Consider the following 15,596-nt stretch of genomic DNA (forward strand, 5'->3'; position numbering starts at 1 on the left):
GTAAATGAAACTCAAAAAATCATGTAGTTCTATATAATAAGTGTTTCCCCAGAGACTGAGAGGGTAAAATCAGCCACCAAAGGTTTACCATCAACCCTCATGTAAATTGCATTTTGTCAATTCATTTTCATCTACTTATATACTTACTTTAACTAATAGGGATATTTCTGTGTTTATCTCTTTTAAAAAAATACATTCAGAATTCAAAAGCCTACAGGGTCTGCAGATTTATAGCACAGGAGCTATAAGGGATTGTAGCTTTCTTTATATTTTTATAGTCAGTGTTTATGCTTCAGTTACCATAACAATATTGCTGCTTATTCTTTTCTTTGCATTATTTTTGTGACATTTGTTTTGCATTGTAGAGGCTGTGCTTTGAAAAAAATAAATTAGGTTAAAACAAAAAGGTCCCATTTAATTTGTACAAAATGGAGCCATAGGGATGCCTGTCAAATATAGAAATGCTTCCAGTCATATGTACATATTTAGCACATATATCATTTCCCAGAATATGCTAATTTCATTTTGTTTTTGTGAAATCATCAGGAGGAAATTTTGACAGCTCTTTCGACACAGAGAAAGGTGTTGGAACAATTGTCATTGCAAAACCTCTGGATGCAGAGCAGAGGTCCATCTATAATATGAGTGTGGAAGTCACCGATGGAACAAATGTGGCTGTCACTCAGGTAGACCATTAACTTATTTATATTTAAAATCTTTCCTTACTCCCAGGTCAGCACTGTTACCTCTATGGTCTACTTTATCTCCTTTTTACTATTTAAGTGCATTTTTAAAAAATAATTTTAAGTGCATTTTCTATTTGGGATTATCAAATGAAAGGCAATTTGGAGTTGAAAACAAGAAACTTGATTTTTCATGCAGTTTAGATCAATATAATATTCATTTATCAAGAGCTGTCTGAATGCCAGCTTGTTTTTTAAGAGCTGGGAATACAAAAATGAAAATAAAACATTCCCTATCTTCATGGAGCTTATATTTTCTTAGGGAGAATCAACATACACAGATAAACAAAATGTAGACAGCAAATTTAAAATAGTTTTGGTGGGGTAAAGAGGCAGTAACAGAAAGAGCATTCACTATTCATTCATTATTAATGGTATTCTTAAACCATACTAGAACAATCTAACAAAGTAGGACTTTGGGGAGAAAGTAGTAAGACTTTGAGGATTTCTTTATATTTTGACAAGGAGTTTTTAATAAGTCTATTAGCATATATTGTGGAAAATTTTTAACTTCAAAGACTCAGTTTTTCCTTTTGTTTTATTTTAATATGACATAAGCTTTGATTTCTCCTAAGACAATAACAGAAATGTCTTTTTTTTCAGCCATTATCTCCTATTTGGGCATTGTTTCTGAAATGTAGAGAGATTCTTCCTTTTGAGTATAGGTTATTACCAAGGTTGAAATCTAGATATATCAAAATGACCTAATCATAGTGGATGCCACAGTTTTGCTGTTCCAGTTAAAAAATATATGATTCTTAGGAGAAACGCATCAAATACAAAGCAACCCACATAGAAAACAAACTATTCATCAGTACAAAGTAATAGCTTCCTGTCTCCCTGAAAGTCACTTCAAATGAGGTCCCTAAATTAACCAGTGTCTCAGCAACTCTAACCACTACTTTTGAGCTCCATTTAACAAACAGTTAGAGGCATATTTGATTACAATACAAATAAACAGTGGAATTATATTCTCTGTTCTTTTCTGCTGTGTTTTATGGCTGCTGAGCACTTAGACCAAGCAGCTTTAAAAAAAAAAACTATTCTTCACAATCCAGGAATAAATAGAATAAGACTTGTTTTCTAAAGCTTTTTAAAGCTAGGTGAGATCATAGGATGAAACTATTAAGACCTTTTCAATTCTGAAGCCAGAAATCAGCTCAGAATTTATAAAGTGCCTGTCATATGTGAGACACTGGGCATGTAAATACATAAATAAAAAAAATAAAATAAAATAGCCATAGTTCCTGCCCTCAAAAAAGGCTGGCATCCTGAAGATGACTGATATAAGCACACTAATGACAGTATCCTTAGTATCATTCAAGAGACATCTCTACATCTTTCTTATTAAAAAAAAAAACAACCCTGCGTTATTGTTAGCATCATATAAGACAATTGTGTTTGTCAGGCATTCTTCTGCAGATGGTACTCATGAGACAGAGGAATAGAAATCCCACTCAACTCCTGGGAATTCAACGATCTACTGTCCTTTCTGGCAATTCACAGCTACGCCTAAACAATTCTAGTTTCTAAACTAAACCTAAGCTAAAAAAGTTCAGTTCAGTGACATTTTACAGAAATATGTTCTGATTTAGAAAAAATAGAAAAAAAAGTTTCATCTAAAATTTGTTTAAAAGCCAAAAACTCTGAGCAGTTTACAGTTTTACTATAAAACAGATGACCATCATCAATGAAATAAATATCCACTATTCTACAACACTTTTCCAGTCTCCTTTCCAAACACTTTTTTGCTCTTTTGCCCAATTAGAAATCATGAACTGTGATCTGACATATTTCAGGTTAAGGCCAAGTGCATTTTATAAAAAGCTTTTCATGTTTTAGCAGAGCTTCCCAGAAAATCAGACAGGCATAATATAATTTCCAAGAAGTCTGGTAGTCTTGAGTTTAGTATGGCTTCAGACACTTATTAGTTGTTATCCTGGGCAAGTCATTTAACTTTTGTTTGCCTCAGTTTCCTCATCTGTAAAACAGGGATAATAGTAGTACTTACCTTTCAGGGTTGTTGTCAGCATTAGATCTGATAAATATTTGTAAAGCTGCCTTGCATATAGTAACTTCTGTATAAATACTAGCTCTTGTTGTTAACTGAGGCATACATACTCTTCCACAACTATTTACACTGCAGTGGTTCTCAAATTTTTGTTTTCAGTATCTTTATCCTATTAAAAATTATTGAGGATCTCTCCAAAGCATTTTCATTTATCTGGATTATATTTGTAGACATTTACCATATTGGAAACAAAAACTATTTTTGAATTTGTAGACCCTCTAAAAGGGTTTCAGAGATCCCCAGGATTCTCTAGACCATACTTTGAGAACCATTGATTACAGCATCAGTGAGAAGAATGGAAACATACAATGAATACATTAGTAGGAAGACATACATATAGGGAACAATAAGGAACCAGGTGGTTCACACCTTGAGCATTTCCAGGATGATAGCCTTTCCCTTCTCCTTGATATCCTCAAGACATAATGCCTCTGCAAAATAGGTTACTCAGTTGAGTTTCCTCTGTTCCTTCCTCTCTGTACCGGGGCTCCCAAAAACTGGTACTTTTCTCAGCTCATAGATCTTATTCCTTGCTTAGAGCTTTTCAGAAGGTAGCCAGTGGTAGGATCAATACTTCAGTCAACCAATGGTTAGCCACTCTGATCTCATTAAGCTTGACTGAAGAACTTTACTTCTCCTAAAGAGCTAATAAAGTATAAAGGTTTTTTGTTCAAAACCCTAACCCTCTTGTTGGTGGTAGGGGTGGTGGGGGTGGTGATTATCTGTCCCTTGGAGGAAAATTGTTAGGTCTGGGTCTCCCAATCAGCATTTTCCCCATTCCCTCCAGCTATATTTAAAAGAAATGTCCTAAATTCTAGAGTAAAATAAATATTTTATATAGTACAGAAAAGCCTCCAAAACTAAAAAAGTCTTCTCCACATATAGTAACTATACAGTAAGCATTCAGAATAATGATCTGGAGTAAGTTGATGTCAGAAAAGTCTGGAAAGACTCACATGAATTGATGCAGAATAAAGTGAACAGAAACAAGAGAACATTGTACACAGTAACAACAAGATTATGTGATAATCAAGCGTGATAGACTTGGCTCTTTTCAAGAACAAGGTCATTCAAACAATTCCAATAGACTTGTGATGGTGAGAGCTATCTCCATCCAGAGAGAGAAGTATGGAGACTGAATGTGGTTCAAAACATAGTATTTTCACCTTTTTGTTCTTGTTATTGTTTGTTTGTCTGCTTGTTTTTTTTTCTTTCCCTTGCTTTTTTTTTCCCCTTTTGATCTGATTTTTCTTGTGCAACATGACAAATGTGGAAGTATATTTAGAAAAATTGCACATTTAAACCTATATCAAATTGCTTGCTATGTTAGGGAGAAGGGAGGGAAGGAGAGAAAGAAAAAAATTGGAACATAAGATTTTGAAAAAGTGAATATTAAAATCTATTTTTGCATGTATTTGGAAAAATAAAATATTATTTAAAAAAGAATAATAATCTGGAAACAGGACATGATTATTGTTTAGTTAATAGTTCAGTTATATTTGCAGTGATTTGCTAAAGAAGCAAAGTGGATTAAGTTGTACCTGTAATCCAAAGACGCCATGTACTAGATGGTTGTCTCAGTAAGAAATACCATTTGTGACCATAGCATTACAGCTAGATCCTCATTAGTGCAAAAAATGAGTTTCATTAAATAGTTTTAACCATATCTTACAGAATTATAACTTTGAATAGCTTGAATTCTAACATGCGCAGTCTTCAATGGACTGATTTTTCCTTCCTATTAGAAGTGTTATTTTATACACACACACACACACATATATATATATACACACACACACACACACACACAGACACACACGTGTGTTTTTATTTATTTATTTATTTAAGAGAATCATTGTTTCTAGCCCAATAGAAATATGCAGTGTGGATTTGAATAATGAGACTACTTAATGAGATTCATTGTTCTCACTAATGGGGTCCTATCTCTAGTTTGTTAACTAATTATTCACAAAACCATATTAAAATCACAATGTTTTTAGAGCTTGCTAGGAACATTAGAGCTAATCTCTTTCAATCCCTTCACTTTTTTTCCAGTTGAGAAAACTGAGGCCATGAAAAGTAGCCTAATTTTTCCAAGGTTAGTGAGTGAACTAGTGGACTAGAAAAACTTGTATTCTGACTCCAAATGCTGTGCTCTTTCTATGACATCATGCTTCCTTTCACTCAGCCTTTTCCTGTTACACTATATCCCAAGTTATGAGAAAATTTTTATTATAACAGATTTTCTCACCTATCTACAAAATCAGTCCAGGATAGCATATCCTTCTAACAAATTAAAATTATTTCCAATCAGGATTCAGCTAAAAAGATTAGTTGGAAGAAAGGAAATTTATTTTGGTTCACCTCATACTTAAATACTTATTCATATGTGTGTTAGATTTATATACAAGACTTTTTTTCCCCATTTTCCATCCCATGGAAGGGAGGCAGTAAAGCCAATAAACCAAAACAATGGATAATTTGAGAATGATGACTGTTTGACTTTATAAAATATAACATGGTATTTTTAAAGAATTTGGTTTTCTATTTAAGAGAGGCTTGCGGAGTGACTAGAAAGTCAGTTTGAAGCCAGAATGTCCAAATCTGGCTCTGATACCTGCTGGCTCTGTGGCTTTAGACAAGTTCCCTGGGAAGTTCTCTGTGGCTTAAGTTGACACTGAAAAAGTCACTTAATTTCTGCCTGCTTCAGTTTCCTCATTTATTAAATGGGGGTGACAATAACACTTAATTCCCAGGGTTTTGTCAAAAGAAAAAGTTCATATTTGTAAAGTACTACATAAATGCTAGTTGTTATCAAAGCCTACGCAGTTATTTACTAGAAATGGAAACTATTCTAATCATCCACTTTGGCAAGGGGAAAAATTTGTTAGAGAAAAGACTTTGAGTTTGAATATTGTTAAAACTGTTACACTAAGCTATCAGCGCACCTTGCTGAGTCATTTGAAATTACTACTAAACAGGCTTTGGGTCATCATGAACCATGCACCATACATTTATAACTGACAATAATCTGCTTAAGAGAAATGTTGTATATGACATTATCAAGAATAAATATGTCCAGAAAAGGTTATGTGGTGAGAATGGGAGGTGCTATATGGACAGATGGAAGACTTATGAGTATTCTCAAAATATTATAAGCACCCCAAAAAGGCTAAATATCTCCTATGGAATTTTCATGGAAAGAATGAGAATTATGCAAAATAAGAATGAATGAGAATATTTTCAAACTTGAATAGTGAGTTACACAACTGCCAGACATTCTGCTAAGTCTTAGCTAAACATGAATATAGGAAAAATCATATTCAAAATATAATCTGATGGTTTATTCTTTTATAATAGAGACAATCACCTTGTTATTGATATTTTATAAGTTAGAAACTTTGATGATTATAATGACTATAATGTAGATCTTCAGGTTTATAAAACATTTAAAATATCATTTTATTTGACCTTCACTACAATACTGAAAGACAGGTCCCATTTTTCCACCCATTTTACAGATGAGGAAACTAAGACATTTAAGTGATTTTCCTAGCATCATGTAACCAGTGTCTGACAGAAGAGCTGAGCTATTTTCTTAAGACAATATTCATAACATACTACTGATTAAATTATTTTTCTGTTGGCCTTTGGTTACATTTTAAACATATTGTCTTTGAAATATGCTTTTAATTTTTATAAGTTCAGTATCCAGTGATATCTTTTGTATGGAAAATTCCTTAAGTGTGGGAAACGAGAGGAGAACATATTTTTATTGACATCTTCTACTTAATGAATATTTCAAATATATATGATTTCTTCAGACAGCATAAACTCTCCTAGCGCAGTTTACAAACACTTTATGTCTTTGTAGCTTGCCTGTGTCAATGGCCATGCTTGAAAACCGTTTACCATTTGGTTACCAGCTTTCAGGTTCTTAGCATCCCCAAAATTAGTTAGGCTAGTACATAATTCTATTCAATCTACTAGGTATTTATTTAGTGTTTACTCTGTGCAGAAAGCATTGTAGTTCTCAGTATTTCAGAATAGAGTCCATTGGCTAGCCATTCCAGATGCATTTCCAACACAGTAAGACCTTGGTAGAACTTGCATTCTGCTGACATTGAATTCAAGACTCCAAGGTCACCTTCATTGCATAATGTATCAAAGTAGAACTTGTTGGGAGATAGACTAAAATGAGAATTTAAAGTACAAACTTTTAAAACAGGAGAATATGTGGGAAATTGCCCTTGAAACAAACAAAACAGTAATGCTATAAAGAAAAATGGTGTGCTTTTGAAATGCATATACAAGTGCACAGAATTCAAGTAATTTGGGTGATTAATAAGGTTTAAGGACAACACAAGACCCTGAACAAGCAATTAGCCCCAAGGATCCTTCATGCTCTGAGCATTTGTGAAACTTGGTTTGGCCTTTGCCCAGATTTGACTCAAGTACTTTTCTGAATAAAGCTAAGGTTTTTGTGATGGCAACATTAGAAATGGCTTTGGAGAGACTTTGTGCATTCAGCTCTATCCTGTTTGGATTTTATTGTCTTTCTTTTGGCCTTTTGGTTACCATTTTGAACACAATGGCTTTGAGAGGGGTTTTGCTTGGTTTATAAGTTCAGGAGCCCATTATGTCTTTTATATGAAAATGCCTTAACTGTGGGAAACAAGACAGAAGGAGAACAAATTCTTTTACAGAAAAATACTTGTTCTGACTGTAAATTAGGCCAGGCACAAGGTAAGCAAAAACTAGCATGCTCCTCCAGAGCTCCTAATTGTTGGTAGAAATCGGAACATCTAAGAATGTCAGAGCAGATTTTCTGAATATTTCTTTTTTCAGGTGAAGTATTTTATTTTGACTAACTTGAATGCTTTTCCCTAAATATGAAAATTTTGACATTTTGGTAAAACTAATCTCAATTTTTTTTTATTCAATAAATTTACCAAAGAGAAAAGAATGTATCCTCAGAACTTGTAGACTTCCTTTTTATTATTCTCTCTTCTTCCCATTATCCATGAACTCCCTCTTAAAAACTGAAAAAAAAAATCCTCACTAGACCTTACTATCTTCCCAAGTTAATGCCTTCTATCTTTCCTGCCTTTCAGACTATTTGAAAAAGCTAGTTTCTCTGTCTCCACTTCACTGCTGATTCACTTCTCAACCTTTTGTAGTCAGTGTTACCTTATCCTTCAACTAAAACTGTTCTCTCCAAAGTCACCAACAACCTCTTAATTGCCAAATCTAATGGTCTTATTTTTTCAGTTCTCATTCTTCTTAACTTCTCTTGGAGCATTGACACTGTTAACCATCTTCTTCCTTTAGATTCTCTCTGTCACTTTCTTTCTGTCTCACTCTCTCTCTTCCTGTCCTCCCCTTTTCTCCCTTCTTCCTTCCCTCCCTGTTTCTTCTCTCCCTCCCTCCCTGATAATGCTTTCTTTTGCTTTTCTTTCCTTTCTATTTCATATCTGAACTACCTTAATAGCTCCTAACTGGTTTCTCTGCCTTATTACTGAAATCCAAAACATTTCCCAAAGAGATGGTAAAGTGTTTTGCCTAAATATCATCTGACCATGTTCTCCCCTCTCTCCAATCATTTAATAAATTCCAGAAACTCCCTAGTGACTCTAGGACTTTATTGTTTCAGAGAACTCTGACACCCTGGTGAAGCCTATGGACCCTACTCATTAGATTATAAGCTTCTTGAGAACAGGAACTATCTTTTGCATCTTTTTGTATTCTCAGTGTTTAGTACAGTGTCTAGCATATACCAGCAGTTTAATAAATGTTTCTTTATTAATGGACTGTCATATTAATGATTTTAAACACAGAAAATAAAATATAGTATTACAAATGAAACATTATATTGTAACATAGATGTCAAAATATTTTTAAAAATACACACAAGTTCATGATATCAGGTTAAGAACATCTCTTTAGCATCAAATATAAATTCTTTTATTTGACTTTTGAAGCTGTTATAACTTAGTATCACTTTCCCTTTCAAGCCTCCCCTTCCTACACTTTGTTAATAATAACAACAATAACAGTTTATCATTAATACAAAGGTGTAAGGTTTGCAAATGTCCTTAACATATATTGTCTCATTTGACCCAGAATGCAAACCCTTCTTTACACTCTACATTCTTTTTACCTATTAGAGGTAGTTCCTTGCTTCTGTTTCTTCAACTACCAAATGAAAATCATCATAGAACTTATTTCTCAGAGATTTTTGAGGATCAAATGAGATAACATTTGTCAAACACTTCACACAAACATAACACATATACACACACACACACACACACACACACGCTATTTATTATTGTTATTATTATTAGTCTCCTGTTTCCCTGTCTTTGTACAGCCTGCCCCTGATATCTGGAATATTGTGTTTCATCATAATATTTATATTTTTAGATAATATTTGCATTATATGCTTATAATAAATTATTATTTATTATATTTATATATATAACATATTTCTATTATATTTATATAGTACCAAATGTATGCCAGGCACTATAATAAGCACTTTTCAAATATCATCTTATTTTAACCTTGCAATAATTCTGAGAGATAGTTACTATTATTATCCCTATATTACAAATGGGGAAACTAAGGCAAAAAGGGTTTTTTTTTTTAGTGAATTACCCAAAATCATATATCTACTAAGTATCCAAAGCTAGATTTTAACTCAAATCTTTGGGACTCCCTCTATCCATTGTACTACCCAGCTGCCTCCCCTCTTAGAATCCCTTATTTTCTTTAGAACTCAGGTCTTTCCTGATCTATTATCTTATATTAATTTTGCATATCTTTATCTACATGTTTATCCACAACATTGAATGTAAACTCCTTGAGAGCAAAGAATAATTTTTTTTTTTGTCTTTGTATCTCTAGCACCCAGCACAGTGCATGGTACAGAGTAGGTGCTTAATCAATGCTTGTTGACTGGTAGATGTTTCTGCTTTCATTCCTGTGTCTCTATGTAGCTTTCCTTCCCTTTGGCCTGCTACACTCATCACTGTCCTTAGAGTCCTTCCCAGAATGGAGTGACTACAACTCTAGCTGACACTAGCTAAGGTTACACTTCCATCCTTGGTACCCTCTCTGAGAGGATTCTTTGTGGAGGGTCACCTCTGGGCTTCCTAGCACTCCAGTTTTGTCTGCTGTGACTTTAATGTTTAATATTCTTCATCTGCCCAACGAAAGGTTGTACTAAATGAACTCTGAGGTCCCTTTCAGTTCTAGATCTATGGTCCCCCAAGAGTTTGCCACACATGTTGAAGTTGCAGGTGAGGAACAGCAGGTAAAATGACCCTCTATTTTTAATATAAATTGTCACTGACATATTTTGTTTTTTTCTCTCTCTGCTAGCCATCCCTTCTCTTCTCCCCTGTTCCTGCCCCACCTTTGCCTTCACTCCAAAAACCATTCTATGTAACAAATCACTTTTTTTAAAGAAGAGAAGGAAGTAACATAATATTCAGGGAAGCAGATTAATATATCAAAGAGATTCTGAAAATATATGCAATGTATTCAACTGTTGAATTCTCTACAAAGAAATGGGTTGGGGTTATATTCTCATGTTGGGTTCATTCTTTGTCATTTTGAAACATGAACTTTTGGGTTGTTTTTTTTTTCTTTTGTTTGTTTTTGATGTTTCTTTCAATCTATGTTGTCCTGACCTTAGAGTAGTGGTCTTCCCTGTGTGGAGGAAATGAAATATTATCAGTCTGTCTTGTCTTCTTTTAACCTCAGGTATTTATCAAAGTGCTGGATAATAATGATAATGGCCCTGAATTTTCCCAATCAAGTTATGATGTCACGATTTCTGAGGATGTACTTCCTGACACCGAGATATTACAGGTTGAAGCAACAGACAGAGATGAAAAACATAAACTAAGTTATACCATCCACAGCAGTATTGACTCAGTAAGCATGAGGAAATTCCGGATTGACGCCAGTACTGGGGTTCTTTACATTGCTGAGAGGCTAGACCATGAAGCCCAGGACAAGCACATTCTTAATATAATGGTAAGAATTATTCATTTGCTCTCCACACAGGATCATTAGTTATTCAAGGCATGTGCCTTAGCCTTCAGATGTAGAAGAGCACTAAATTTTACTAAGCTGTCATAAATTTAATCTGTTCACAATTGATTGTGCATCTTTTTTTTTTCTATTTTATTTAGGTTAAGAATTATTGTCACTAGAAAGTAACTACATATTTTTCTGAACTGAAATGCCAAGAAAGTCCCACAAATAGCAAGTGCTAAATAGATATTGAAAAGGAAGGAGTAGTTCCTATTTTTCTCAATTTTCTTATGTCTGATGTTAGGAGTAGTCCTCAGAAAATTTCATGGAAAAGCTTAGAAACTTTTTTGAGAAGTTAATCATAAGGATAATTACTTCTTGATCTACACTGTGCACAATTTCTGGGAGTTCAACATCCTATTATATTGTTCACTATGTCAACACAAGACCCAGCAATAAATACATGTAAAATAAATATCAGATTTCAAAGTACACTGAAACCTGCAGTGAGAATTGATTGTGAGTTTATGAGCATGGAGCTCCCAATTTACAGAAAGTGAATGGCCCCATCTTTGGAATATGGATTGATTATTTTAGATAATGACAGTGCTTAAATAACATTATCAAGTTCCTCCCTACTTTGTTTTCATTTAATAAAATTGGATTTTGAAAAATCAAATAGCTCATCTCAATCAGTAAGGGGCAGGGCTAAGACTAAGATCTAGAATCATTCCAGCATTTTGACTCCGTGATCAGTATTCTTCCCATGACCCCACATTACCTAGCCATGAACAAGTCCAGAAATGAGGTCCTTGTATTTTCATTCATCACAAGACATTTACACACCTGAATGAAAGTCATTGTTTCTTGTGGTTTGTCTGAAGGTCAGAGATCAAGAATTTCCTTATCGGAGGAATTTGGCCAGAGTCATTGTGAATGTAGAAGATGCCAATGATCACAGTCCCTATTTCACCAGCCCACTGTACGAAGCGTCTGTATTTGAATCTGCAGCATTGGGATCAGCCGTTCTGCAGGTGACTGCTCTGGATAAAGACCGAGGGGAAAACGCAGAACTTCTCTATACCATAGAAGCAGGTAAGAATTGATTCTCAGATCAACCCGTGGGTCTGGTGTCTGTGTGAACAGTAGCTAGCATTCATGTCCAGGTTAATTTATGTGGAGATAGTCGCAGAAAATCCCTCAGTGCATCCTCTGGCCAAACAGTTCAATCCAATCCAGGAGATATTTATTAAGCACCTCGTCTGTGTAAGATGTGAATGGATAAAGACAAAGAAAAACCATGGAACCCACTATTTCCTGGGGAAATACAATATGCACAGAGTATATTATCTTTTTTTTTTGAATGACAATAGGAATGCCTGAATACCTAGTGATTCAGGAGTGCATATAGGAAAAATATTTGCCTTCATTTCATCCAAACTTCATATTATTTCTTGCATTGAGAAGATACAGAAAAGGCATACAAAAGTCAGTCTTTTTTCACTTTAACTAGGTCAAAAATTCAACCTAAAGTAAACAGAGTGTCACCACATGAGACAACTGTGAATGCCTTCTCTACACTGACTGTTTGGAGTCTTTATTTAGTTGAATGTGGGAGAATGTAGTTCTTATAAGTTCCCACTATCCCTAAGGCCAAGACTACTATAATACATTAGAGTTAGTCTTGATAGTGGAAGGAGTTAGGTGACATGGAGCTGGGACCTTCTTGGATTGTCAGATAAATACAGGATATTAGTCTCCCAGGCGGTCAATTTAATCCCTCTCCTTTATATATGTGTCTATGTATTATTAACCTTACTTCCATAAGGTAAAACCGATGTCTTAAAGATTAGGAACTGAAATCATTTATTTTGACAAAAGAGATGAAATAGCCTTGTCAGGAGTGGCCCTTCAAAGCAAAAATGACAGTCTTCTTTTTCCTACTATATTTTTCCCTTAGATTTCTGTCTCTTTCTCCCCCGTTAAATATTCAAGCCACATATTTTCTGAAATGTTCTGTAACATTCTGTCTGTTACAGATGATGCCAAATGTGATCTCTTTTCATGCCAGTGGAAGAGAGGTTTCTTTCCTTAAATTTAAGTGTGAAGCACTTCCATGAGTGATTACAATTAAAATATGAATGTTTCAGTGACAGCTGTAGACTAGAAAATATTAGGGAAGTTTTTTCCTTGAAAAGAGATTCTTAATCATCATATCATAGGGAAAAAAGGTTTAGTGTATTAAGTACCAAATTGTATCTAATGCTCCATTAAGTTCTTTATAAAGAGAACAAACTACATTGGGTCTAAGTTGTGGCCTCTAATAACATAACTCAAATTAAGTTTAGATAGAAACATTATAAGTCACCTAGGCCAGTCTCTTTCTTCAAAGAGGGAACACTTTGTATCCTCAACACCTAGCACAGTTCCTGCCACATAGTAAGTCCTTAATGATTATTAATTATTGATTGATTAATTGAATGATCCAATCCCTACTTCATACTCTTAAAAAATGTTTTTCTTTCAAAATTTTATTGCAATATTTTGTTTTTATATCATTTCCCTTTCCAAATATCTCATTCTCTAAAGAGCCATCCTTTATAATGAATGAAAAAGATAAAGGGTAGGAAACACCTGCCTAATCCTCCCAAAGACATCATAAAACTCATTACCTGGCCAAGGAGTCCATCCCATCTTAAGACAGCTGTAAATGTCAGAAAATTCATCCTTATAACTCCCATCCATTGATTTTAAATCTAAAACTACCCAGAACAAAACTTATAGTTCTTTATGACAATGCCTTAACCATTGGAAGAAAACCATATTGTGTCCCTACTTCCTGCCCGCCAAGTCTTTCTGCAGCATGTGAGCAAACTCATCTTTTGTCCAAGGATTAATTTCCCTTCACTATCCTTAGTCATGTTCCTTTAGATCTATTCTAGCTTATCAAATGCCAGCACTACTCAGGCTTTTTCTCAATTTTCTACCATGAAGAGAAATTATTCCTTTTTCCCTGGTGAAATGCAAATATATCTTATAAAATGTTTTTAATAATAATAAGCATTTGTATAGCAGTTGAAATTTTGCAAAACTTTACATATATCATCTGATTTGATTTTCATAATTAGATAATATGATAATAAGATATTATTATAAGATAATAGCTGTTATCTCCATTTTACAGATGAGAAGTCTGAGGCTAGAAAAGGTTACATGATTTGAATACAGATCTTTTTTAACTCCCAGGTCCAGAGTACTATCAATTAAACCAAGATGCTTCTTCTGACCTGTATCTGTAATTTCACTAGTATAGGAAATCTCCCCATAAGATAATTTCCTTAATTAGATAAATAGTGTTTAGTAAGCAGAGAGCCACATTATGAGCCAGAAAGAGTTCAAAAGCTGGCTGTCACATGCTGACAGTATTATCCTGAGCAAGTTACTTAAGCCTCTCAGCGCCATCCCAGGCAAGTCCCTAAGATAGTAAGTTACATAAAAGTAGGTAGAGCAAATTATAGATTGACCATTTGAAAAGGTACATATGAGTATATGTAGTAAAGATCACAATCTAGCTTTGTTCTAGACTGAGAAATAAGAACTCACTCATGTGGAAGATTTGATGATTCAAAATGCACTTTTTAGGCCTGAGTCAAATGGTTTCCCTAGACTAAATATGGAAAATAAGGTTCTCTCACTTGGAAATAGAACTTAAATAACACTGCCAGCCAGGAACAAAAGAAAATCTCAATAAATGTTTTAGTCATTATGCATTTATTTAGGAAAATAAAACTTTTCTATTCAGTACATCTCTACTTAAAAGATTCAATGACTTTGCTCTGCGTTTTTATAGCCAGATCTGTTTTGTATCTATCCTCTGTAGTCCTGAGCCTGCCTTAATGGTTTTGACATTTAGTAAATCGTCTGTATGTCTCCCGTCATGCACTACCTCAGAAGGAATAAAAAATATTTAAACTACTAAAAAGTGTAAATTTTAATTTAAAGAATCCAAGTCTGTGAGCAAATGGGTTGTTACAGAAATGGCAGGATGCCTGATGAGAGAAGGTGGGAGGAGGGAAGAACTCATGATTAGAGATGCTTCATCCCACCAGCTACCTTTCTGCAGATATATGTCACCCACCTCCCTTCATTACACACTCCAGGTTTTATCTTCCATAGTGTAGTTGCTATTTCTTTCATCTGAATCTCTGTCTGCTTTCCAAACTTCAAACCATTGTTTGTTTCAGAGCTCTGAACTTTAATAGTATAATTGTTGACAGCCTTTCCAATTCCAGATTTATCAAAGTGTGACCCCTGCTTTCTCTGATCCATGAATGCTCTGACATCAAGATGCTAATTTTAATTACTGAATTCGGATTGTACACATTTTCATCATTTTACAAGAAATCCTTTCCACACTTAAAGGAGTGGAACACCATAGGTTAGAGCAGTGTCCTCGGTTCTTCATTTAATTTTTAGGTTGAGTTGGAGTAAGCTCAACCATCTTTGTAACAAGCTATGACTTAAAGTCATTTCTTGCCATTTTGGGTAATCTGAACGTAACCAACCAGTTACACAAATTAATGGTTCATCTGCCATGAGAGAATGCAATACAATCTAGGCAGAGGAAAAATACCTGCCTTATTATCTTCATAGAGTGTTTTCATGTAGAATGTGGGAAGAAAAAATGTTTTGTGAGTACTCATTAAAATATACTATCTTTATATTTTAAATGAAGG

At 34.3% G+C, this 15,596-nt stretch overlaps 1 protein-coding gene across 3 annotated transcripts in view; it reads left to right on the forward strand.

The window, feature by feature from the left end:
- FAT3 (FAT atypical cadherin 3) overlaps positions 1–15,596 on the forward strand; it is a 537,424-nt gene that overhangs the window by 421,860 nt on the left and 99,968 nt on the right. For all 3 annotated transcript variants that reach the window (XM_051986799.1, XM_051986800.1, XM_051986801.1), the window contains 3 exons: positions 547–686; positions 10,585–10,860; positions 11,745–11,955. In XM_051986799.1, the coding sequence (XP_051842759.1) occupies positions 547–686; positions 10,585–10,860; positions 11,745–11,955 (627 nt within the window). The remainder of the gene's footprint in view (positions 1–546; positions 687–10,584; positions 10,861–11,744; positions 11,956–15,596) is intronic.

This window comes from Antechinus flavipes, chromosome 3 (assembly GCF_016432865.1).
Source record: "Antechinus flavipes isolate AdamAnt ecotype Samford, QLD, Australia chromosome 3, AdamAnt_v2, whole genome shotgun sequence".
Lineage (NCBI taxonomy): Eukaryota > Metazoa > Chordata > Mammalia > Dasyuromorphia > Dasyuridae > Antechinus > Antechinus flavipes.